General features: G+C 35.3%; 1 protein-coding gene across 4 annotated transcripts; it reads right to left on the bottom strand.

The window, feature by feature from the left end:
- Nucleotides 1-9: 9 nt before the first annotated feature.
- On the bottom strand, nt 10-25,429 carry CEP78 (centrosomal protein 78). 4 transcript variants are annotated; one of them, XM_016157656.2, is made up of 16 exons: nt 24,888-25,429; nt 22,081-22,253; nt 21,916-21,988; nt 20,876-20,979; nt 19,034-19,208; nt 16,878-16,991; nt 15,554-15,618; nt 15,155-15,266; nt 12,051-12,183; nt 10,792-10,837; nt 9,331-9,468; nt 3,240-3,317; nt 2,640-2,806; nt 1,568-1,739; nt 1,200-1,247; nt 10-634 (listed from the first exon to the last, which is right to left on the bottom strand). In XM_016157656.2, the coding sequence occupies exons 1-16, from the start codon at nt 25,138-25,140 to the stop codon at nt 77-79; spliced, it is 2,409 nt and encodes an 802-aa protein (XP_016013142.2). In that variant the 5' UTR covers nt 25,141-25,429; the 3' UTR covers nt 10-76. The 4 variants fall into 4 exon arrangements, with proteins under 4 accessions (XP_016013142.2, XP_016013145.2, XP_016013143.2 ...); XM_016157659.2 differs by lacking the exon at nt 24,888-25,429 and adding an exon at nt 22,348-22,368; XM_016157657.2 differs by lacking the exon at nt 1,200-1,247.
- Between the last annotated feature and the right edge of the window lie 587 nt (nt 25,430-26,016).

Genomic DNA, 26,016 nt, shown 5'->3' on the forward strand with positions numbered 1-26,016 from the left:
CACCATATGCCATAATAAAAACATAAGAAATTTATTAAAATTTTAAGGCAAAAACATAATTTCAGAAGATTTAGACCTATGTCAGGCGTGATAGAGTATGGATGCTTTCTTGAAATTCAAAATCAGATCCAAGAGTGTCACTTTCAGAATGTTCTAATAGATTGAAGTTACTTTTAGCTGTCTTGGATGAAACAGTCACTATTCTACTTTCTTTCTTGACAGAAATCTGTTTTTTTGAAGACTCGCTTTTAATTGGTTCATTAATCAAAGAGCTATTTTGCCCCATTCCTTTGTTTTTCTGGTTTACAGGTGAATCAGAGCAGGAATGCAGGTCCTTTCCAGGCTGTTTCTTAGCAGACTGTTTTCTGGTATATTCACCTGTTCTGGTCATTTTCTCTGAAGAAGATCTACTATTTCTAGACAACTCGTCTTCTTTTCTTTGACTTCCAGAAATTACATCTGCTGAAGGAGAACATGTTCTAGCAATGAATTCTTCGAAAGACCCCTGCCGCTGCTCAATGACTTGGACTCCCAAGTTGTCTTTGGAAGTGTCTAAGGCCTCATGAGTAGAAACTGGAACATGCAAGGAGTCAAGAGGCAAAGGAATTCTAGCATCACCTGTAATTTTCTGAAACTGAAGGGAAAAACAAAACAAAACAAAAAAACAAGACAAAAATTCAATAATGAGGAAAGCCAACCATTAAAAAGTAGAGTCTAAAACTTCAATGTTACTCTGTGGTCTCTTTATTAAGACAATTAATTGATTATTCAGAAGATTTTAGAGCCAGTTTTTTTCTAATTATGTCTTTCCAAGTGATTCCCAACTTAACTTTACTATAACCAAGGCTATATCCACTACATTTTCAGACTTTTGTGTTTGAGGTCATTATTACCCATTTCCCTTTCCCTCATTAAAAATAATAAGACTTTATTCCCTAGGAACATTAATTTCTTTTCTATCCTCAGTCACATGTCAGCAGTACCCAATTTGTGACTGGACTGTGTTCTCAAGTTGTTCAGTTCTCACCATCAATCTGAGATTGTTTGAGACAGGAGATGGGGGCTCCAAGAAAGGCTAGAGGAGTAGCAGACAGGTTTTCCCCGCCCATTCCCATATCTGGGTGATTAGGTATGATATATTGCCTATTAATCACATCTGGATTACTTATTTTAAAAATTATCTATATCAGTACTTGTACCTTCATTAGTGTTCCTTCATTGTAAGCTGACTGCATACAAATAGAAACCTAGATAAAATATGATAGAATAGACATTTACACAATTTAAAATTTGGAATATTTTTCGAATGTTTCATTTTTCCTGCACTAAGGATACTTTACTTTAAGTCACCAATTTTCAAATGAACTTCCAGTTTTTCTTATTTATGACAATACAGTATCATGAAATGGGCAGAGATTTATTAATCTCAGATTCAGAAAGGTCTCCAAAGAGGTCGCTAACTCCTAAGCATGTGAACTGAGACAGATTGTTATTATTTTCTTTGACTTGGAAACTCCCTTTCTGCTAATTATTCTTAGCATCATTAAATTCTGTTCTGCCCACTTACTTGGATATTTTGCATTTGTCCCAGGGCATTCTGCTTTGATTCTGGTTTTTCTTCTTCAAGTGCTTTCTTTTCTTCTTTAGGTGGACTGCTAAGGGTGGAATTCATTTGTGGACGACCTAGTAAATGAAAGTCTGACTGATCTATACCAGCCATTGTGGCGAGCTGCCCGAGCCTGAATAAGAGGAAAAGGCAAGGGTTATTATAGTCATATAAGAGCAGCTTACATTTCCTCATACCTATAATCATGAAATACTTCTAAAATCTTAAAAGCCAATATCCTATTCTAGATTACAAGCCTCTATCTCTCCCAAATTCACAGACCTCTCCATTGTCATTCTCTGGGACCATATCAGATCATCCAATCCTTCAAGCACTTTCTCTGCCCCCAATGGTGTGTTACCATTTGATTTTGTTTTCTTATCTGTCACCACTCCATTTTAAACAAGGTCTCACTAGAAACTTCAACATCTATGATGCGCCTAATCCACTGTCCCTCATCTTTATTCCTACAGTTGTTTACCATCTTTCCTACAATTTCCAAGAATGTGTTTGTTCCTTCCTTTCTAAGACCAACCTATTCATATACATTACTCCAACAATTAACAATCTCCAATTTTCTCTTTTGGCATCTTCTTTCAGTGAAATCACTCCTCGTTGAGAACCAGTGATCTATATCTATATTTGCCCTACAGATTAGTAACAATTTTTATGTCCAGAACAAAAATAATTTTAATTCAAATTTATTTAATAAGCAAAATGAATAAAAAGTAGGGACATTCCTATGCATTCTGGAATATTTTCAATTAAAATTACCTTCAATTTAGCCTTTACTAAAAACTATACCTATTAATTATTCTGAGTAAAGGTTACTTTTATAATGGGCTCTCTACCAAAGCAGGTTTATCATTTTGCATTTCTTTTAAAATTTAATTCCTTATTTAAAAAAAATTATATTACGTATAATTACACACTGAATATGACTATGGAAGTGATGAAAATTGCTCAAGTTCCTCAGCAAACTACCATCATAGTTGTGAAGAGGAGAATGCCATGCAGAGAGAAATTAACTAACCCAGCATCTTTAAGGAGATCCAAGAAGGCATGGAACTTCTGAAAAGAATTCTCAATGCTGCCCAAAACACCTTCATCATCCAGGATCATGTTTGTCAATGACTGTGCATGAAGGGCTTCAGACAAAGAGAAATTTATACTTCTTAACTGGGCATTTTCATGTTCCAGCTATAAAAGAAGATTGAAAATGTCTGACACAATTTTCTCTCACTGTCATCAAAAGAAAACAGTTTTTAAGTATTAAAACTAAAATAAAACATTAAAAATTTGTAGATAATTTGTAATTAATTCAAGTATTTGTATTGTGCTCTCTTGAAAAGAAACATTATGAACAGAAAATAAGGTAGTCACGTAAAAGTGCACATACATGCATGCACACACACACACAAGATTTTTACATTTTTAAAAATATGCTTTCTGGAATACACACACACACCATCATATGACCACTAAATATAAGTAAATACAAAGGCTCATATGGTACAACCAATTTGCAGTATACTACAGTTTTAAAGTTTATAAACTCTATGTATATATGGCTTAGAATCAAATGGAAATAAAGCCAAAATACTCTCAGAAGTATAAGAAAAAACTTGTTTACCTCACTGACTCGTTTGTCAGCCTTAAGTCTTATTACTCTTTCCTCCTTTAACTGCTTTAGGCACTCCTCCAGTTTTTCCTAGTGTGAAGAAATAGAGTAAATATTATAAACAAGTCATATGATATCCTAGTCTTTCCAACTACAGATCTCATCAAAAATTTAGAGGCAGAGTCAGAAGTGAACTCAGATTTCAGGATTATAGTCCACTACTTGTAATATACCATGCTACTGAAATTAATTACCAAAATATAATAAATTAGCATACTAAAGATTTATTTCCTACTCTTTCCAAAACAGATTTGTGGCAGCTCACCATAAAAGGCATATGTGTATAATACAGTTAAGTCAGAAAAAAATTTTAAGCCCAAGAAAGGAAAATTCTATTTTTATTTTTGGGTCTTTTTAATAAAGGAAGCTCTGTCAACATGCTTAACACACCTGAATTATGTAATTGCAGATTCAAATGCATTTTTTACTAAGTAAACACCTTTCGAACACTTTCCTATATGCCAAGTACTGTTTTAGAAGTTTCCTAGGCATTAAATAATTTAATCATCAAAACCCTATGAGGAAAGAATTACTAACTCAATGTCTTTTTACAGATAAGAAAATAGGCAGAGTGTAGCAGAGCGTCACACCTGAGGCTACATCATTAAATAAGTAGTAGAGCCAAATGTGAACTCAGTAAGTTGGGTGCTTTTCCTATTAACAGAAGCAGTAATGTCACCATTAACCAAGGCTAATAAAATAAGGACACTGGAGAACCTCCTTACACTTCCAAGAAATGAGACACTTAGTCAGACCCTTGAAGTGAGAGACACTACTTGTGGACTGCAGAATTCTAAGATAGACAAGATTCTACTGCTGTAATACACAGACCTCCCAGTTACTCATTCACTCACTCACCTAGGTGCTACAGTGAAGGGATTTTTGCAGATGTAATTAAGGTTCATAAAATCAGCTGATCTTAAGATAGGGAGATTATTCTGGGTGAATGTGACCTAACCAGGCAGCCCACTAAAAAGGACTGGCTGTTCCTGGAGAAAACCTAAAGTACAAAAGGGACAAGAGGAAGATTCCCTGTTGCTGGTTTTGAAAAAGTCAAGTATGATCCTGTGGCAAGAAATAGAGCAGGAAGGACTCTAGGAGTTAAGATTGTCCCCCAACTCAGAGGTCCCTAAACCCCGGGCAATGGAGCAGTACAGGTTCGTGGCCTGTTAGGAACCAGGTCACACAGCAGGTGAGCTGTGGGTGAGCAGGCGAAGTTTCATCTATTTGTAGCCGCTCCCCAGCACCAACATCATCACCATCACCACCTCAGCTCCACCTCAGATCATTAAGCATTAGATTCTCATAGAAGCACTAGTTCCTGCTGCCCCAACTGAGAGCCAGCTTCCTATCGAATCGGGAGACCTCTACCCTACAACTGCAGGAACTGAATCATACCAATGAGCTGAGTAAGTTTGGAAGTAGATTCTTTCCCAGAGACAGCAGAAGATAGCACAGCCTGACTGACATCTTGATTTCACCTTTTTGAGATTCTGAGCAGAGAACCCAGTCACGCTGCTGTGCCCGGACCACCAATCCACAGAACTCTAAGCTAATAAAGAGGTGTTACGTTAAGTCACTAAGTTTACAGTAACAGAAAATTAATATACTTCTCAACACCCAGGTTCATGAACAAAATAAATGATTATTATTTGAGGCCACTGTCTTGGGTTTGTTGCTTATGTAGTAATAAAAAAACAGAATACCTATATTTATTAAAACAGCAAGGTATATTTATATATTTTAAAGGTTTTTAAACCTTCACTTAAACTAGAAATTTCAACTTAAAGTTTAGTTTACCCCTGGTGTGTGTGTTGAGGGAAAGAACTTTATATGCCATCATTTGGAGTGGAAACCGGAACCACTTTCTGGAGAGTGATTTTTAATACATACCAACAATCTTACATCCAGGAATTTACCCTAAGGAAATCATCGACGATGGTTGGGAAAAGACTTACCTACCAACATGATGTCATAGGAGTGTTTATAACTAAACCCTAGAAATAGACTAAAAGCCTTCAAATTGAGATTAGTTTAAATAGAAATAGCACACCCATATGAAGGAATGCTCTATGAAGCCACTAAAAAACAATAACAACAAGAGGTCTCAACTAGAGTTGATGAATGGGATTCAGGAATTCTATATTCAAAATATATCTATGTGTTTTTTCTTGGGTGATTGTCCATAAGCTTAGTCAGTGACCTGACAAAATATTTTGATACTTTTTTAAGAAAAAAGTGCAGATTAGGTGTGTGTACATGCAAAGGTGGTTTTTATTTCCTTCGATAAGTTTTTTGTTTTCAAAAATTTGCTCAATGAATACATATTTTAATACATAGAACACATTTAAAAACTTAATAAACAATCTAACTTCAAATCCTTTAATATTTTATTACCAGTTCAGCCAGCCAAAACTTTAATGATGAAATAGAAAAACTGTAAAATTCTTCTATTTACATGTTTTTAATACTTAAAACTGATTTCATAAGAGATTCTAAACAAATAAGCAAACGAAACCCTCACCACAATCAGAGAAAGTAGACTAAAACACTCCATTCTTAACTAGTTCTAAATATCACAACAAAGTACCATTATGTGAAATGGTTTCTCCCTCTAGTGGAGGGAATTAAAACATAATGTTAATTTCTTATGAAAAAGTATACCCTCCTCCTACAAAGTAAATCATGTTCCTTAAAAGGAAATATAAAACAAGAAAAATCAGAAAGTAAAATTGCCTGATATTCTATTACTTAAGTAAGATGAATGATAAAGTTTTGGAGTCATTTTTCTTCCTGTCATCTGCTCTCCCCTCCTTCCTTATGTACAATGGCTTGTTGATATTTTTCTGGAACAAATTTCCCATCATACTAGATATCTAATTTTATGTTCGTTTTTTTTTTTTCATTTAATTTTTTTAGGTGAGGCAACCCTTGGTTGACCTCTCAAATTGCAAGGACCTTTTTGGCTTACAATTTTTTATTTTTTAAAATTATTTTTTACACCTACAACACCTGCTCTTCGTAGGTGGTCTCCCATCCAAGTACTAACCAGGCCATACCCTGCTTAGCTTGTTCAGGGTAGCATGGCCATAGACTTCATTTACTTTTTCATTGAATCAATAATTTCTCATACATTCAGGGGATCTATAACCTTGATTTTTTTAGCGGGCTACAAAATATTCCAATGAAAGGGTTTATTAGTCCATATTAATCATTCCTTTATGGTTAAACACTTAAATTCTTTCCAACTTTTCACTGTTAAGAGACAAAATAATTATTTTTATGCATGGTCTTTAATTCGTATTTAGCATAATGTTCGTGCAATAAATCAATAAAAATGAGACTGAGATCAAAGCAAATGAACATTTTTAAGGCTCTGAGGTACTTATCTCCAAATTACTTTCCAGAAGATCTCTAAGATTTTATATTGGTAACAGCAACATATCACTTGGTAAATAACCTCTATGATAACTGCTGGCTCACTTCCTCCCTTAAAGATATTTGAGGGATGGGAGTGTATTTTAAGCATTTTATCTCTAGCCCCTGTGCAGAGCACAATGCAGACAATCAATTATAACTGCTAAGAAAGAAAAAGCCCTGCCAATACAAGATTTGTGAGTGAAAGAATGTTTGTCTCTAACTGGATAGGTGAAAACATGCCGTCTTTCTTAAACGGGCATGTCTTTCCTCACAATTAGTGAATTTCTCTTTTAGATTATATTTTAAAAATTCAGATTCTCTGAGGGCAAAATCTTGATCTAACCCTTAGCTATATAACCTTGGACAAGTTCAATAACTCTTGGCCTCATTTACTCATCTATAAAATAGAGAAAAGCTCCCATATCATAGAGTTCATGTGAGAATTATGTGAGTTAACGCACATATAAAACTTAGAAGAGTGCTTGATACATAGAATATGTTCAAGTAATGCCACATGATGAACATGTGACTGCAAACAGTACTGATATGCTTAAAATACAGTTGATCCTTTGAACAACGAGAGATTGAACTGTGTGGGCTGACTTAAATGTGAATTTTGCAATGGACACCCAGTTCAAACCTGAGTTGTTCTTAACTGGTGGTTGGGAATCTGCATACGTGAAAGGCTAACTTAAGTTATACTCAAGTTTTCAAGTGCACAGGCAGTTGGTGCCCCTAATCCCATATTGTTCAACAGTCAACTGTAGTCTCAAGCCCACTCACACACACATTCAGCTGCCTAGAGGCAACCATTTTTAATTGTAAAATATGATATGCATACTGAAAAGTGCACAGAACAAAACTGTCAGTGACAAATAAAGAGAATACTTATGTAAGTACCATTCAAGTCTGTTAAGTACAACTTTTAAACATCTCAAAAATCCCTCACATTCTTTCCCCATCACAAGCCCCTTCCCTCCTCCCAGAGTTAAAAACCATCCTCATTTCCTGACAATCATTTCCTTTACATGTATGTATCCCTAACAATATAGTTTAGTTTTGCCAACTTCTAACTTTATGTAAAGATAATCACAGTCTTGTTTCTTTCACTCAACATGTTTTTAAAAATTCATCCACATTGCTGCCTATAGCTCTAGTTCATTCAATTTTATTGCTTTATAGTTTCCCACTGTATGATATAGGTAACTTATTTTTTTAACTCTTAAAAGACATTTGAGAACTGAAAGGGTCCTCAGCACATCTTGAGTCAGCTATTCCCTAGTTAAAAGCTTCTAACGTTCTTGGTCTTCCTCAATGTCTCTAATCACTTTTAGAAATATAATCTTGGTGAAGGAAATGAATACGAAACATCTAAAATGACAATGAATGCAGTTTAGACTCTCTAGAGTGTTGTCTGTTACGCTGCAACTTAGAATAAACCACTTAAGTGCTAAAAATTATAGGTGCTCATTTATAAGAAGAAAGGAGTAATTAATTCTACATCTATGGTTATAGATTCCTCCTATTCTAATATTTCATAATTTTCTAAGTACTTACATTAAAATTTCTCTTTATTACTAACACTAATTTTAACTTGAAAAAAATCTGGCTTTTTTTTTTTTTTTTAAATCAAATAGTAATTTCCATAGTTCTATAATAATGGGATAACTAGTTCTAAATCCATCAGGTTTTATATTAAAAGAAAATTATACTAAATAATTTTTAAAAATTAAATGTGGACTGTGTAGCACAAAAAAAGATGAGGTCCCCCCAAATGGTGTTTCCTTTATTTACTACAAATCATTGGCTCAGCATTAATGTTGAAATAAAATAAATACAGTACTTTTGAGGTGTAAAAATCTGCTATAAAACCAACTTTTCCATCCTTATAAGGAGAAGTATGGAATGACATTAGATGTCAGGTTTATTAGGCAATATAATGTAGCTTCTTGATTTTCATTTTAGGAAAGGAGAATAATAACGTCAAAACTTTTTTCAACTTTTCTTTTGTTAAAAGTAAAGTCATATTTCCCTCCTGTAGAAAGAGAGTTCAGCCAGAAGTGTCTATGTCCTGGTCTGTAAAATATGAGACCCGAATCAGCTAACTACTTCATTCAGAACAAAATTTCTTGAAGTTTATCTTATGATCATTAAGGTTCTCCCTAAATCTAATATACTGCATTGTTCTAAGGAAAAGAAATATATTACTGATGACATTTTTATTTTTATTTCTTTTTTCTTTTTTTCAGGCAAGGCAACCCTTGGTTGACCTCACAGATTGCAAGGACCTTGTCAGCTTACAAACTCTTGTTTTTTTTTTTTTAATTTTATTTTTTATGCCTATAACACCTGTTTTTCTAGGTGGTCTCCCATCCAAGTACTAACTAGCCCCTACCCTGTTTAGCTTCCCAGATTAGACCGATTTTTATTTCTTAGAGTTCAAACATCCGTCTTTCACCTTGGTCTAAGCTACGGAACCATTTGAGGGGATATAGTACAGATGGAAGGGGAAACAGAACCCTCAGACAAGCTGTCCAGTGTTGTAAGCAGGCTTCCACCAGATTAACAACTACAGCGTGAAAAATAATCTCCTCTGTATCTTTAAAATGGCAATGCTTTGTACCTGTAATGCTTCTTGTTTTACACTGGTTTTCTCAGGCTCTTCTTGAACACTTTCTGAAGAGTCATCAACCTCTTCGACCTCTTCGATTTCTGAGGAGGAAGGACTCTCTACTGTCACAGTCACAGGAAAATCTGATTGCTTAAAGAAGATAAGAAGTATAAGACATAATATAAGCCAGATACCAAATATAATAAATATTTAATAAAAGCGATGAGTTGAAAATATGTATTTACAGATATCTTTCACTGCTCCTTAGTCTAAAACAAGCAATGACAAAATAAAATGACTAACTTATTTTTGTTGCATTCTGTTGTATAAGGTTAGAATTAATACTTGGAATTGCCCATATGATTTTATTAAATATTTTTCACATAATCCAAGTGAGGAGCCAGGGTAAACATCTTTTTCTCAGATCAACTTTATATTGCAGGTGAGAAATTTGTTCTTTACTATCAGACACAAAAAATTTAGAAGACAATGTAGTTTTTAAGAAGAAAATCTCTCAATAAGGGACTGATAAGAATTATAAGAATAATTAGAAAGTGAAGCACTAGAATTAAAAAAAATAAATTACATATACATACACAACTAAAACTGACCCATGAAAAACTTCATCTTCTCATCATCCATAAGCCATAACTAGTGTGATATTAATACAACTTTCCCATCAAGTTCACTGCCACTGGAATGTTGTTCAGTATGATGTTTCCAAACATTTAAAAATGGACCTGGTCACAACCCCATTAAAAGTATACAGATTAAAAAAAAGTGTGTTGACATCACACAACTGCAGAGAAGACGAGTCACTAGGATATTTTGACCACAAGCAGCAAAGCCAGCAGCACAGGAAGATCCCAACGGTAGAACGAGGTGGGTTTTCCTCTTCTGGGGATAAGGGGGCAGTACTGACATCGAGGGTACTCTCCTCTCAATCTCAGCAGTGCTACCTTTTACAGAGCAACTCCAGTCCCCGGATAACTGGGAAGGAGAACCAGGATTCATCTGCTTCAAGACCATGAGGCAGTATGACCGGGAACGTGTGTGGTCTTGGTGAGAGAGGGAGAAGTGCCGAGAGCAGAGGCTTGGGGATTTGTTGCTTTATTTTGGCTTTACGTAGCCCCCAAACAGCATTTCTTGAAAGGATAAGAACATTTTTGAATATGACAGCTCCATGTGTTGGGTCAGAAACGGCAGTCCAATTCATTTCACTAACGGCTGATTTGTGGACTGGAGAAACGGCTTCTTTGTTTATAGATTAAACCACCACAAGGCCCCCAGTGTGTGCCATATCCTCACAACTACAAAGTGGCACTGGAAGAGTGACCTGACAAATTTTAAATAAATTTATTTGGGAGAGGGAAATGTTTCTTGAAAAATTGTTAAGTTTAAAAAGCAAAGAGAATGACCTTCCAACTTTCCCACTTGAATCCCCTCTCTATTATAAACATGATAACTACATACCTGCAACTGATTATATACATCACGAGTTTTGATAAATGGAAAACCCCTATAGAGATAGAAACAAATTAAGTTATATTGTAATGGAAATACATCACCAGTTAACCCCAGTTAATAAAACTTGTCTGGATTATGTACAATATCCATACAGAAATATAAAAATAAATGAGTTCAAAATAAGGACGTGGAAGGCTCTGCTATGGAGAAAATTAAACAGAATTTAGCAGATTGGCTATGGGCTTTGTGATAACTCTGAACTGCTGAGAGGCACCTTCAGTTTCTATGTTCGGTATGGTTGAGATTTCCAGTTTGACTTCTTTAACTGGTGATATTAATCATTCTCTAATTTGTGACTCTTTATGACAAGGAAGGACTTGAGATTATTAAGTGTCTCAAAAAGAAGATATGAAATTGCAAAACCTATGTGCAAACATAGAAAACTAATGTGCAAAAACTGAGGCCTCAGCACTATAGTTTATGCAATAATAATGCTCGTTACCATTTGCAAAAAAGTAGAGTCTCAGTTGTCCAATGGAGACTACAGACATCAATTTAATGTGAGCAACTAAATAGATATTTTACATAGTACCTACTTCAAGTCCTATTTAAAATCAATTTTCTTTTTCTTAAGCAATTGTTAATCCCCAATTTCTTGAATACTATCAAGTCAGTTATTTGAAAATAATCTATAGCAATCTGATTCACTAGCAAGCCTAAAACTATATAGTTCAACAATTTTAAAAGACTTACAATTTTGTAACAAAAATGACTATGAACAGCTATCCCTTGGGTAAGCAATCAGCTAAAACTAGTTAAGTTTAGTGGGATTCACTAAATCTGATTCACTAAAATGAGGTGTACGGATTAAGTCTAATCCATTCTTCTCATCCATTCTGCACTAAACTATTTCTCATGCTTAAAATGTTTTTTGTTCACACATATCAAAATTCCTATTTCTGTGCTGCAGAGATTGACTCAACTACACCTGCCTTTAATGAAACCATTCTCACCTGCACAATTAGAGATAATTTTAGTCTCCTCTTGACTCCCACAGCGTTAAATCTGTTGCGACACTCAAGAAATAACTTGAAACTCTCAAATATAATTATCTTTTGTTTTTCCTCCTTGAAGGTGCACAAGGCAAAAGCCATGTGTGAGTTATCTTTCTTCCTCTATAGAAACCACCAGAGACCTCCCACATCATAGAAGCTCCAAAATAAAGAATTCTGAATTACTGAAGATAGGAAATAAAAATATTCTACCTGTTCCTTTTTGCACGTTCTGCAGTACGCCACGGCAGGAAACCAGACACACCAGGCGGTAGAGGTTCAGGAGCATAATCTTTACCGAGGGGCTGTTTTCTTCCATTACTTATAGGTTTCTTTGTAGCCAATCCTACATGTGAGGAAGCATTAAAAGAAAGATTCAAGATGCACTAAAGGTCTACAAAGCAATTATCAGTTTAGGATTAATTTTTCTATGTGAAAACAATCAAAGTTATAAGGCTGAAAATTACTGTGTGGTAGGTCAATGTTACTCTCCTGTAAGTCTGTTGACCTTCATTGCACATTTGATTTTTTATAGAAAACACAAAAGAAACAAAACCCATTGGATAAAAGAGCGAAATGTGGACACTTATCCTACATTTCAATACTAAAGAGTCAAGCATCTTTATATGAAATACTTGGTAGCTACATGTTAATACATTATTTAAATAAACCACATATTAAAATTCACATTTAAATATTTTCTGTTACCGAAAACGTTTGTTAAAATGGTTATAGTTATTCTTCGAATCTATTTTACTATAGATCTACTTTAATAGCATTGGGATGGCATGTAAAATAGTGTATGTGGTAACCTAAGACAAATATTTCATATAGGGTAGCTTTTTGACAATCACCGCATGATTCTGTGTAAGCTCTCTGGATAATTTCTATCCCTCTTAAAATATATAGGAGCTCGATTCATCTTATACTATCATGATTTTGTTAATTACCCTCCAGCAAAAAATGTTTGTATGTGGTTTGTATGTATATACTTTTTCCTTTACTTTCAGAAACAAATGCAAATATATTTGTAATTGAAATCAAAAGAATTTACACTTATCTTGTTAGGAGGTAAAAAAAAAAAATCTAATAAAAGTGTCGATCTTTTTTGCACACATCATTACAATATGAATGTGAAACAATTCATACAATTATTTAACTCCTAAACTCACCCGAGTCTAACTATATAGCCAGACAATGATTTGGCTTACCTCTATGTCTCCAAATAACTTAGGCAAATATAAACAAAACAAAACAAAACAAAACCCAAGAAATAAAATTACTCATAAAATAGCTCAGTGAGCTTGTAAACTTGTCATATTTCCACTTTGTTTAATCATGCCAAGAGAAAAATTTTTGTTTTATTCTCATTCCATGATGTCCTATTATGTACCACTAAGTACTAAAATTATAGAATTCTTAATGTTATATATATACATGTTTTATTTACATATATTTCTGTTTCTAACATCATCTCAAATCACCAACTTAGACACTTTTAGGAATGGTTTATACATGATATAAACGTTTAAAAATGTATACTTAGTGTGCTATCACAACTCTCAACTTCTTTGTATATATTATTTTGAATACTAGAATATCATTGCTTTGAAATAAAAATTGGTAGGCAAATCGTAAGCTTTCTTTTGATTTAATGAACACTCTTAACAACTATTTAATACATTATTGACGAAACAAGTTGATTAATGAAGAATCAAAACCACACATATTTTAACAGTAAAAAAACAAGTTGTATTTGTGAAGATGTTTATATCATTTAAAAATTATTTAATATTTAGGTTATTTCCAATTTTTCACTAATTTAAAACACTAACCAATCAACTCAATGAAACCTTGTGAATGCATTAAAAAGTATAACTACAAGTCATAAAATTTTAATTTAATTATGGGTGAAATATGAAGAACGGCCAATTATATTTAGGTAATATGGAATTATGTCTAGACAATGGGAGGAAAAAATGAAAATGCAAATATTGCTTCATAGGATAATGGAATTAGAGGTGGTTTCCATTTTTATTTCCATTGTTATACTCATACAGTATCTTTATAAAATCTAAACAAAATCTTCAAACACATTTAAAAGAAAATCATAGTAAAATACACATAACATAAAATTTACCATCTTAACCATTTTTAAATGTACAGCTCAGTGGTATTAAGTCAAACAACATTTTTTTTTAATTTCAGGTAGCATTACATAAAAAATTGTTAACTGTATGGTGATCTTCATGTATCCAGTATGTAACTAAAGTCACCATAAACCTTTTCTTGGGAAATTGACAGATTATAAATGAACAATTTATTTTGCTTCCTTTATTTAGACCTTATGGTTTCACTGTTTCATTTGAAATTTATTCACAAGACAGGGTCAGGTTCATATTAGATTTGGTTTAACTGATGCCACTCTGCCATTTATTCTTATCACAAAATAGAATAAAAAAGCTATTTGTGACTAAAGATGTGTTCCAGAAAATAAAAGATATCTATAGAAACAATATAAAAATATCAGTAGAACTGGATTATATCTAATTTATACACTGAGAAGAATGTGAAACTTACACCAGTGTTTGTTAAAGAGTTTTATAAAGATTTTTAAAACTACATCTGGCTATAAATTATAAGCTTAATTTTAAAATTTTGGGTTAACTATTATTTGGAAAATTAAATACATGTTATAGCAAACATTTAGAAAATATTTTTTTCTACAGTGTTCTATTTAGGGTCAATAAACTTGTTTGCAACATTCTTTTATAAGAATTATACATACTTTAAAGTTTCTTATTTTATCATTGAAAGAAGTGAGGTGTTACTTGATTCAATGACTATGGGTGGGAATTTCCAAGGAAGACAAGAACAAGGGAAAAATAAAGAAACTGGAAAGAAATTTTGTTTCTTACAGCAGAAAAGGATAATTCTTTATTAAAAAAAAAAAATCACCAAACATGCCACTGCTAAAATTGTCATCAATGTGCACCTAAATTTCAACTGCAAAGTATTAGAAGTAATCTTTAACAAGAAAATATATTCAAAATAATGAACTTTTTATGAAACACAAACAATAAAGTTGGTTAATTTTAAAAAATGAAAATATTAGCATCTCTTTAAAATCTTCATTCCTACATCCTAAAAATTTTATAATCTATATCAGAACAATTATAGTTCTAATATGCATGTAGTTAATATTGGTTATCACCATCAATACCATACTATAAGAAGAAATTTTAGTTTTAGTATACTAGAACATATAAAGGGTATAAGTTCTAGTAGCAATAAAAAACCAAGATGGAATGGGTTACCAATTCTAATAGTAGCTTTTCCTTTTCGACCACTCCCCAGAATTATAGTTTTCTTTTTCTGTCTAGCAGTTTTGAATGGTTCCTTCACTGATGGAGAAGTTGTCCACTGATACTGGAAGGAAAATAATAAACGCTCCATTTCAGATACAAGTAATTTATGAGGGTTTGATCTTAATTAGAAATTATTATGATATTTTAAGTTAAAAGGTTTACAATTTGCATTTCTGTGACCCCAAAATAAAGATTTGTACAATATTTTCAAAAGCAGAAAGGCCATTTCATTTAACTAAAAACTTAAAATGGCAGAAAAGCAACTTGATAATTTTACTTTATTAGAAAAAAGAAGAGAAACTATCAAAAAAAGAGAAATTCTTCCTAGAGAACTAAAATATGTTATACCTCTGACTTGGCACTCCTTCCATTCTGGAGAACTTTTTTGATAACTGCTTTCATCACAGAATGATCTAAAAAAAAAAAATGAAATTATAGTATTTGTTTCCAAATGAGTAGCTATTCCCATTTAAAAAGAAAAGGTGACTAATCATTGCTTTTCCCATAAGATTATATATGAACTCCATATAATGTAATTATATATCTATTGACAGTTTTGAGTATTCTAATTTGTTACTCAAAAATCAAAGAAGTATGCCACCTCACACATTGCCCTCTGATGGCTACTATTTTGGCAGCAGGAAAGATCAAATCTAAACACTCTGGATACCTTTGTATAGAAAGCAAAGAGTGTGGCACTGCTCAGAAATTTAGATACTTAAAAGGGCACCTACTATATCAAAGTCTCGATTTCCCTCAAATGTGTTCCTCTTCTCAGCCTCCTTTTTCCGAATATGTAGTACTACCCAGTTGCATATATAATCATCTAGGACTTGTTTCTTTGTTACTAATACCTTCATACCTTACATCTAATCTATCTGCAAATTTTATTAGCTACACCCTCAAAACACAACCTGAATTCAACCACTTTTCACCAGCTCTAACTTTCTACCCTAAGCTAAGCCATAACTATCTCTTACTTAGACCACTGTGATAGTCTTCTAACTGGTCCCCCTGTTTCCCAAGAAGTCTACTCTCTATACCAGAGTCATCTTATTGAAATACTATTAGGATCATGCCTCTTCCCAGCTCAAATCATTTTCTGCTCATTTTGAATAATCCATTTAAAATAAGTCCTTACTCTGGCCTTCAGGATCTTACAAGATCCAGCCTGTGGCTAGGTTCTTGACCTCACAGTATACCACGCTCTCCTTCACCCAGTGTTCCTGCTATGTTGGCTTCCTTGCTTTTCTTTAAATACTCCATCTACCCTGTCACCTACATGCCTGTCTGCCCATCACTCTTCTATCCTGTAATGTGCTTCCCCCAGATCTTTCATGGTTTGCCCCTCCCTTCTCACGTCTCTTCCACTCATATGTCACTTCTCCAGTGAAGGTGCCCCCTGACAAACCTATCTAATAATCCTAACTGCCCCCCTCAGACTCCTTACCTTATTTTTGTGCTTTCTACTATCTAAAATTATATTACTTATCCATTTACTCATTTCAACATGAACTCCTCCACCAGAATGTTAAATCCCACGAGGGCACAACTTTGTATTAGAAAAATATAAGATTAGGAAAGTAAATACATCAGGTTTTAAAAACTGTCAATACATGAACAAATTCTTTTTGTTTTGCTATGTTACTAAAAAAAAAATGTGGAGACATACCAATAAGTGGATTTTTTCTTATATCCAGAACAACCAGAGTTCTATTGGTTTCCAGGGCTTTTAGCAAAGCCTTTGCTCCTTCATTGGTGAGGCCACACTGCTGCAAGTCAAGAGCTATTGATGAAAGATAAAAGGTCACTTGCAAACTCTATACAGACTTAACATACAGACAGTTCTCACTTATTTATTCACGTGTAGAAGAATTCCTGCACAAGACTAGTCATGACAGGTTTTTCATATTAGGTATTAAAAACAATTTTTTAAGAAGTATACGTGCATACATAATGCAAAGTCCAATAAAAAAACTTTTCTTAGATGTACGACAATTATCCTGCCTTCTGTAAATCAACCAACATATTTTACAAATAGAGGGAAGAATAACTCAATACAATCTATGAGTGAAAAACATCACAAAATGAATCTCAGGTCATAATTAGCAAGGATGCTAGTGGAAGTATAAACCTCAAAGGCAAAAACTGGGTGGAGCGGAAAAATTGCACTATATTTTTTTTGATCATGATATTGAGTTCCAAATCATTCTTGAGACTAGTTAAAAGGGGGAAAAACAATACAGAAGAAATGTAATAACTGTTAGTTTTAGAATAAAAAGGTAGAGAAAAGAAATTTAAGAGGATACAAATGACAAATCTTAAGAAGTGGAATTTATCCAAACAATATATGCTAAATATGCACAAAGCTTCTATATGCTAAAAGCCTATTATGAAAGAATGGTGATCAAGAACTCTCTCTTGGTAAAAGGTAAGACAAAGAAGAGAACAAATGATCGTAACTACTAGCAGTTCTGAGGTTGAATAACCCACTCATTCAAACCTAAAGGATCATCACAAAAGCACCGGTATAAAGAGTATTACTTACATAAGAGGAACTATCATATGAGACTTTAAAAAAATATTGTGCATACCATTACATTAAAATAAATGAAATCTTTCAAAACCTCATGACACACAGAAATAACAAGTCAGATATATGGACCTGACCGAATATACTGTAACCCTTACCAACTCTTACCACAGAAGAATGGACACATGACATAATTAAGGACTTAGCTGAACTAATAAAAATAGCCAGTAAATCTCTCTAGTAAATCAAATGATTCAAATTAAAACAATAAAATGTGACTGTTCTATCAGATTAGGCTAAGAGCATTTAAAATGTGCATATCCTTTTGGCCCAGCAACTCTCTTTCTGAGAATTTAACCAAAGGAAATAAAGATGCAGGTAAGGATGTATATCAGAGTACTGTTCGTAACAGTGAAAAACTGGAAATAGCTTATGTATCTAACAAGAATGAATAAGCTGAGTGTTCCATATTTATACAATGGAAATCTGAACAGTCACTAAAAATGATGTGGCAGATTTACTGACTTGTTAAAATACTCATACTATACTCATCCTAATGTTCATACTAAGTACAAAAAAATTATAAAATTTGGAGTAATCTCATGTACGTTAAAAAAAGAGTGGAGAGGTATTCATTTTTATAGTTTTATAGTTTCTAAAAGTAACACAAGCCAGTATTTGCGAGGGTGCAGGCTTCACATACACTGTTCAGGTGGCCTATAAACTGGCACAGCATTTCTGCTTGGCAATTTGGCAACATATATAGAAATATGTCACACCTAAGTTATTTCACTTTTATAACTTATTCTACAGAAGTATTCCTGATGGAAACAGAAATGAATATACAAAGTGTTCACTGCCTAGTATTTCCAACAGGGGAAATCACAAACTGTGTAAATCTAATTGCAAAGAATTGATAAACTATTGCACATCAGTGTAAGAGTATAGCATGATACATCATTAAATGAAAAAAGCAGGGTGGTGAAATAATAAGTATACTATGATTTCTTTCATAATCTCTAAGTGTACAAACATATTTGTAGAAAAAAGACTGAAAGTACATACACCAAAATGAACAGTGATTATGTCTTGGTATTAAGATTATGAGTAATTTTCCCTGTTACTCTGTATTTTCTATAAAGTATATATGCAAGTCTTAAGAAAAGTTTAAAAGCACAATAAAAGCTATAGGAAAAAAATGAGGCTTATTTTTTATTCCTATGGCAACAGTATTGAGCCAAAAGATAAGTATATTTAATATTTAAAAATTTAATATTTTCAATTTTAGAATTTACCTCTAAGCCATAAATCCTCACTAAGAGATTCTGCAAAAGCACGTGCACCAAAGTCACCAATGAGCGTGTTGCAATTCAAAGTGATGCGCCTCAAGCCAGCCATACAGTCAAGATCAGGTCTCCTATAACGAAGACTCTCAGCCCAGGTTTCTTCATGTCTTCTCATTGTTTGATACTTCAAGGTTTAATAAGATGAAATTAAGACACTCGAATAAGGAAACAGGGTATGCCTACTGTGTATGGGTTATCATGTCTGCAATTTATACGCACATATCAAGTATATTTGGAGAGATTAAATAGTCTATTGTGATTTAGTAGTCCAGTGGCCCAGATTCTAGCTTGCCAGTGATTAGACTCTAGCCATTGGATGATCTCTTGCTAATTAGTTATGTAAACTTTGACAACTCAATTATATTCCATGAATTTTATTTTTCTTACCTGCCAAGTCAGGGAATTGGTTTTTAAATTCTATCATTGCTGAGGCTTTAAATTCTACCGTTCTGTTCTCTAGTGGTCTCTAAACACTTGATTGGGCATCTCACAAGAAAACATTTTTTAATATGCATCTTACTTATCAATAAATAAATGTACATAATAAATGACACAAAAATAAATATAGAGGTTTTAATATTTTCTTCTTATAACCAAACAGATCTCACATAACTACATAGGGTAAGCACACCAACCTTAGAAGCCTAGAATATGCAAAGCCAGTTTGACATGCTTTAGAAAATTGATGGTTGATTTTTTAACCATAGGTATTGTCTGAAAGGCATATTCATAAAATAAATTTTGGTAACAAGGAACACTGACTTTAAAATAAAAAATATCTCATTACATTCTTGAACAACAAAAAACTGAAAATTCTTATGACGCTCTAAAAGGAAAATAATTAGTGTCATTTTCTATTAACAATAAGTTATTAAAGCAACAAATGGATATAACGGCAAAGACTTACATAGTGCTTATTATGTGCCAGGCACTATTTTATACAAATTAGTTCATTTAATCACATAACGAAGCACAGAGGTTAAATAATTTGTTCATGGTCAAGAGCTATGAAACAAGAGAGCTAACCTAGGCCATTTGGTTTCAGAATCCTTGCTCTTGGCTGTTTACTATACCAAAGGTCAAAGGACTTGCTTTGTACAGCCCAAAGGTAAATTCTTTAGCTTTGTGGGCCGTATAGTTTCTGCATCAGCTACTCAATTCAACTGGTGTAGGGTGAAAGTAGCCATAGCTACTATGTAAGCAAATGGGTGTGGCTATGTTTCAAAAAAATCTTTTATTTGCAAAAAGCGGTGATGGGGATTCTATTTGACCTACCAGTTATTGTCTACCTATCTCTGATCTGTACCATCAAACTATTAAAAAGCCTTCATGTTCGATTATTACTAATTTTAGGCCTAAATATAGTAGTCGTAACCATTATAAAGTTGTTAAGTCATTATTTCAAAAACTATGTTTACAAAACGTTAACATAGGGATTTTTATTAGTTGATTAATTATAGCGGTTAACAATAAATATTTGACCTAAGTCATTGGAAAGCTGTAATAGCAGAAACTATGTTCATAGTATCACAATAATTGTTTTAATAACTAAAAATACATGAAAGTACTGTTTACAATGTATTATAAATTAAATCTTTCTTTCGAAGATTAAGTGGGCTACCTTTACTAAATGGTAGAACCCCAAACTGAAAACTGGTCATATTCTTTCAACAAAACTAAAACTGCAATCACCACCATTTATCAAAAGACAAAAATAACTGCCATATTGTATCAAAATATTAATGTGCTTCAATTATATAATGTTTTCATGAAAGATGAAATATAAATCACCTTTAAGATCTTGGCCATGTGATTTCCTCCCTGCCAAGTCAGATTACACCCCGTGAAGTTTACTGTCTTAAGAGTGATAGAGTTCTTTATACCTTGACAAATAACTAAAAGGAAAAAAAAAACCAGTAAGTTGAAGAACCTATACAGTCAGGGTAATCTTGATTTACTGCTTTTCTTGAGTCTATTGGAGGTATATAAGCTGTACTCTTAAAATGATTGTCTACGCTCTTCCCAGATGACTGATGGATTACTGCTCTCTAAAATATGTCAGTAAGAAAGTGTTATTCCAGTTTATAGCAACAGTTTAATTCTATTTAGATGCTAAAATTGAACTCTGAATATTGCACACTTTATTCCTAACTACTCCATAAAGTACTATCGACCTTCTGAGATGTAGGAAAACCTAAAACACATGAATTTTCCTATTTTATTTCCTATAATCTCATCTTGATTATCAATCGATGATTTAAATGTCAGCCATAAACCCAGAGTTTTATTAGGTGCTATGCAGAAGACTTCAAACTCTGTGTTCCCTCAAATTGACATGCGGGCTTCCTTACCACTCCAGACCTTACTGGACACAGTCAACACACACTAACCTTCAAGACTCCAATCAACAATCAGCTGCTCTGTGATTACTTCCATGGTACACCCCTATCAACACCAAGTTTGCTGGCCTTTTATGTGCTCTCATAGATCTTTGCATGTATTATTTTAGCACCTACCACAATGCATTATAATTATGATTGCGTATAGGTGTTTTAACTACTTAAAGATAATGATTTTTTTTCCTGTTATATATTGCTATTTTTCTTCTAATACTATTTCTTAAAGAGAAACATAAAGATGAGCAAACACAAAAAACTGAAAATACAAAATATTATATATTTGTGTGGCTTGTGGCTTAACACAACCTCAAGTAAAATTAGCTCAGAAAGTATCAAGCAGCACTAAGAAAAGGTCCAGATAGGAATTAATATAGCATGTAGGGGAATGAGACCAGTCTTACGTGAAGAGACTCAAATAAGATTGAAACTCACTTTCTAAACCTCCATCTCCAATTGGACAATTTGCAAGAGACAGGTGCACCAAAGCTGTCGATTTATTCAATCCCTTTAATGGGGAGAAAAGGTTAAAATTTATTAGTTGAGTTTCTTCCAAAAACAACTATCAAATGTTCTCAGGACACAACAGAGAAAGCTTACCTTTGTTAAAATAGTTAAATCTCTCTCTCTCAGAACTAGCCCATTTAGTTCCAGGTTCTTTAGAGCATTTGATGTACTTAAACAGCACTTAAGAGCTTTACATAGCTGGAAGCTCATATCTTTGTTTCTTATAGCAGGAACACGACTTCTGCAAACTTTACTTCTGTCAGAACCTAAAGCAAAATATTGTAATGCCTGTGATTTCAATCATATATTTTTTCATTAAAAAGCATTTGCTCTGTGCTAAGGCATAGAAATGACTCTTACCCCAAAGTTCACTTTAAGGAGGGATATATATACACTCAAAGCTTCAACTTCATGAGCTATAAAGCAAATTATGTGTGTAGAGGTTCCTGTGGAAGCAAAAAGTTTTATCTAAGTGATGGCTTCAAGATAACTCTGAAGTCGGATCTAGAAAGATGAGAATGACTACACAGAGTGGGAGAGAGAGGTGCATAAACTGCAAAGATGAGCACATGTGCCAAGACTTCCAAGCTTGACCCCTGCTGGGTACAGACAATACTGCAGGTGGGCATAACTAAAGGCTAGGTGTGCAAGAGGGAGAAGAGACAGATATTAAAATAGAGAGGTTGGCTAAAACAAGCTTAGGAGAGAGAATGGTTTTGATCCCATAGGTGACGAGGACCAGGGCTACCACTGGAACGAAAAAGTAATCCACTGCTAACAACCAATTAGATAAAGGGAATGATTAGAAAAGCACCCTTCCTCAGGGATAACGAGCCCCATGAGGCTTGGCAGAGCACAGCTTAGATATCATGTCTCTGTGCACAACACAAGCTGTGCAACCAACACGCACTAATCCTGTGGGGGGTGAGCCATTATAAACATTATTGTAAGCATATCTTTTCATTTTAGAAGATCATTCAAGACGAGAAGGCAGATGAACTGAGAAAAACTGAGCGCAAAGGCAGCAAAACCAGTTAGATGCTTCTGCAATAGTCCAGGCAAAACATAAGTACGGATGAAGCAGTAAAATAAGAGGTTAAAATCTACATCCTAAATCGACAGGATGTAAGACATAAAGAAGTTTCAGTGAAGGAACTCTGAAGAGAATGGTTTATGTAATATATTTTTCTTATATTCAATGTAAAATATTAGGCAAGATTAACTACGGTGGCTTTGACTCTAAAGTCCCTCCCAACTGCAATTTCTTTTGACTTCTAAGTTATTACTTTGGTTAAGTACAGTCCCTTTGGAGCAGAGAACAGTTCCTACTCCTGAATGAGATGCAGAGAATAACCTGGCTTCTCTTCACCAGGTGATGAGTTGAACTGTCCTTGCAGAAAAGGTAACAGATAACACAAACCTCAGAGCCTAGAAGAGGGGCAGGCACATGACAAATGTTCAGTTTTTAAAAAATAAGTCAATAATCATTTCTTCTCTAGATCTTCACACACTCCTCTGTTGGCTACTTTCTCTCAAACTTATGAACATATTCAACTGTGTCCATTTAAAAAACATCTTTCAGACCTAGATTTTCTGGACCTTCTTTGTGGATAACTTCAGTCTCTCCCATGTCTTCAAACATCTGTCTTCTCTTAGAGCCCAGATGTGTACCTTGGGCCGAGATCTGTCTAGCAGACATGTCTGGAAGCCTCGCAGGCTGCTCTTAAAGCATAAAAGAAGAATTAAGATCCTTTCTCCACTCCTAATTCCTTCCTACTATGCTCTGCCTCTCACAGTAAAGTGCTGCTTGAAACTGTCCCCTATGCTTGCCGCCCTCCCTCTTCTAAATGGTCACCAGGCCCCATCCATTCTGTCTCTTCGATCTCTGTAATCCAGTCCTCTCTCTATATACTTTAATTGGGATCCTTAAATTACAATCTGCCCTTCTCCCAATCAACTGCCTTCCATGTGGATGTCAGAGTGGGTTTCCATCTCATTATCCTTGAGTGTTTCCCACAGCCTTCAGGATAACATCCAACTTTTTGACAGGACAAACAAGGCCTCTCCCTGTTTGGCCAGGTTTCTAGTCTCAACTCTCACTTCTTTCTCAGACCCGAAGTTCTAGTGTTGTACCTTAGTTTTACCATATACGTTTATATTTTCCAAGCTTTGACACAAGCTGCTCCCTCCTGCCATCTGAGTACCTTCTACACATTCCTAGAAAGGATGGCTCTCCTCCAAGAAGCCTTCTCCTCCTATTCTGTCTCTGCAGCATCAGAACTCACTTCTTCCAGAGTACTGACTACTGTGCTATGTTTACCTGCAGCCTTCCCCAGTGCTGACTGAGCTCATCAAGTGCCGCAGTACTTTACACACGAAACATGAAAAGAGTGGTTTTTAATGCCATTTTACAAGCGTGGGGATTGTAATTCGAAAATAACCTATCCAGGTCACAGAGTATAAGTCCTGTAATTCGAAGTCCAGGCTGTGTTCACACCTATGCTCTTTCGACTGTATTATGCTATTTGAACGATCCCCCGCCACCACCCACAATAAAGCCCTGTCTAAAATGAAATGAAGAAAAGGCTGGGATGTGTCAATTTCATAATCGCTTTGTTCTACATTAGAGTCATTCAATAAACTAGGCAACACCTGTCAAATGCTTGACGATGTCCCAAACCGTGCTAAGTGCTCATCACAACATTGAGTGGGTCCTGTTACGACCGTGTACGGATTAAAAGGGACCTAAAGGCCTTAATGGACTTGCCCAGGGTCACCGAGCTAATAAGACTCCTAGGCCGTACGCCCCGTCCGCTGCACACAAACCCTGGCACCTTGCACCATTTAAATTCCAATTCGCGGAACCGACACTAGTGCCACTGCAGGCGGGAACTACAAACCTGTTTCGGCAAGCCACGGCTGGAAGAAGCTCTTGATAGAGACCAGTGGCAGATCTTTATTAATCTTGAGGGTGCCCAGGAGCGGCGCCCAGTCCACCGAGCGGAGGCGATCGGCGTTGAAGTCCAGCACACCTTCCCGCAGGCAGGAGCGCACCGCGGGCAGCGGCACTGAGTCCTGCAGTGCGCACAGGTACTCATAGTGCGAGTAGAAGTCGGCCGCGCAGTCGCGGCGCATCTTCGCCGAGTCGATCATGGCCTGGGAGCGGCCTCAGGGGACGCCGGCGGTGGAGACGACTCCCACACCCGCCTAGGAAGCGGGCTCGCAGCCGGGCCCCTTGCACGCCCACGGCCCAGCGGCTGCGACCCCGCGGCGTGTGCAGGAGTGCTGGTTCGGCCAAGGGACGCAGGACCCAGAGCCCCGGCTAGGCCACCCCTCGACCCCACGCTCCCGCGCTGCCTCCCGCTCCCTGGCGCCGGCCGTTGGCGCCCGGCTCATCCCCCTGCAATGCGCGGGGATGCAGTTCAAGCCGGCGGGAGGGTGTCGGCGGAGGCGGTGCGCGAATACGTCAGCGCGCTTTCGTGCGTCGACACGCAGGCCCCGCCTCTCGTGGAGACGGCGCCTGAGGCTGAAGGGCGGGTCCTTCCAGGCAGGGGCGGAGCAAAAGGTAAGTGAGTGGCTTTTGGAATTCGTGGTTCCCCAGAAGGCTTTACTGATTGATCCGAATAAAAGTGAGGTAGGGATGTAGCAACGCATTTTGAAAAGTACTCTAAGCGCCCAGAAGAGCTAGTACAGTCAATAAGAGATGTAGGAACGTCTGTGTTAATTTATGCAAAGATTTAATTTCCGTAGTTTCTTCTTACTTCACATGATTGTTGGCAAATTGTAGTGTTCCAAGTACTTAGGACCTTATTGTGGTTACTACTGATCTCCTTGTACTGATAATAATGATGGTTAACTCTGATAACTAGTACTTTCTGTCTCCTAGGCATTATTTTAAGCACTGAAATCAGTATGAAATCATTTAATTTTCCTATCAACACAGAGAGTTTGCTATTGTATATCCATTTTACAAAAGAGAAACCAAGTCACATGAAGTGACTTATAGCTAAGTAAGTGGAAGAACTCGAG

This window comes from Rousettus aegyptiacus, unplaced genomic scaffold, assembly GCF_014176215.1.
Source record: "Rousettus aegyptiacus isolate mRouAeg1 unplaced genomic scaffold, mRouAeg1.p scaffold_m13_p_3, whole genome shotgun sequence".
Taxonomy (NCBI): Eukaryota; Metazoa; Chordata; class Mammalia; order Chiroptera; family Pteropodidae; genus Rousettus; species Rousettus aegyptiacus.

Bases quoted from the DNA above. Each gene is read 5' to 3' on its own strand.
- CEP78 (XM_016157656.2), bottom strand. From the start codon at position 25,140: ATGATCGACTCGGCGAAGATGCGCCGCGACTGCGCGGCCGACTTCTAC. The intron at 16,992-19,033 runs GTAAATTCTAAA...TTTCATCAATAG, and splicing joins TGAGGATTTATGGCTTAGAG to CTCTTGACTTGCAGCAGTGT. The intron at 1,248-1,567 runs GTAAGTGGGCAG...TATTTTATCTAG, and splicing joins GACAAATGCAAAATATCCAA to GTTTCTATTTGTATGCAGTC.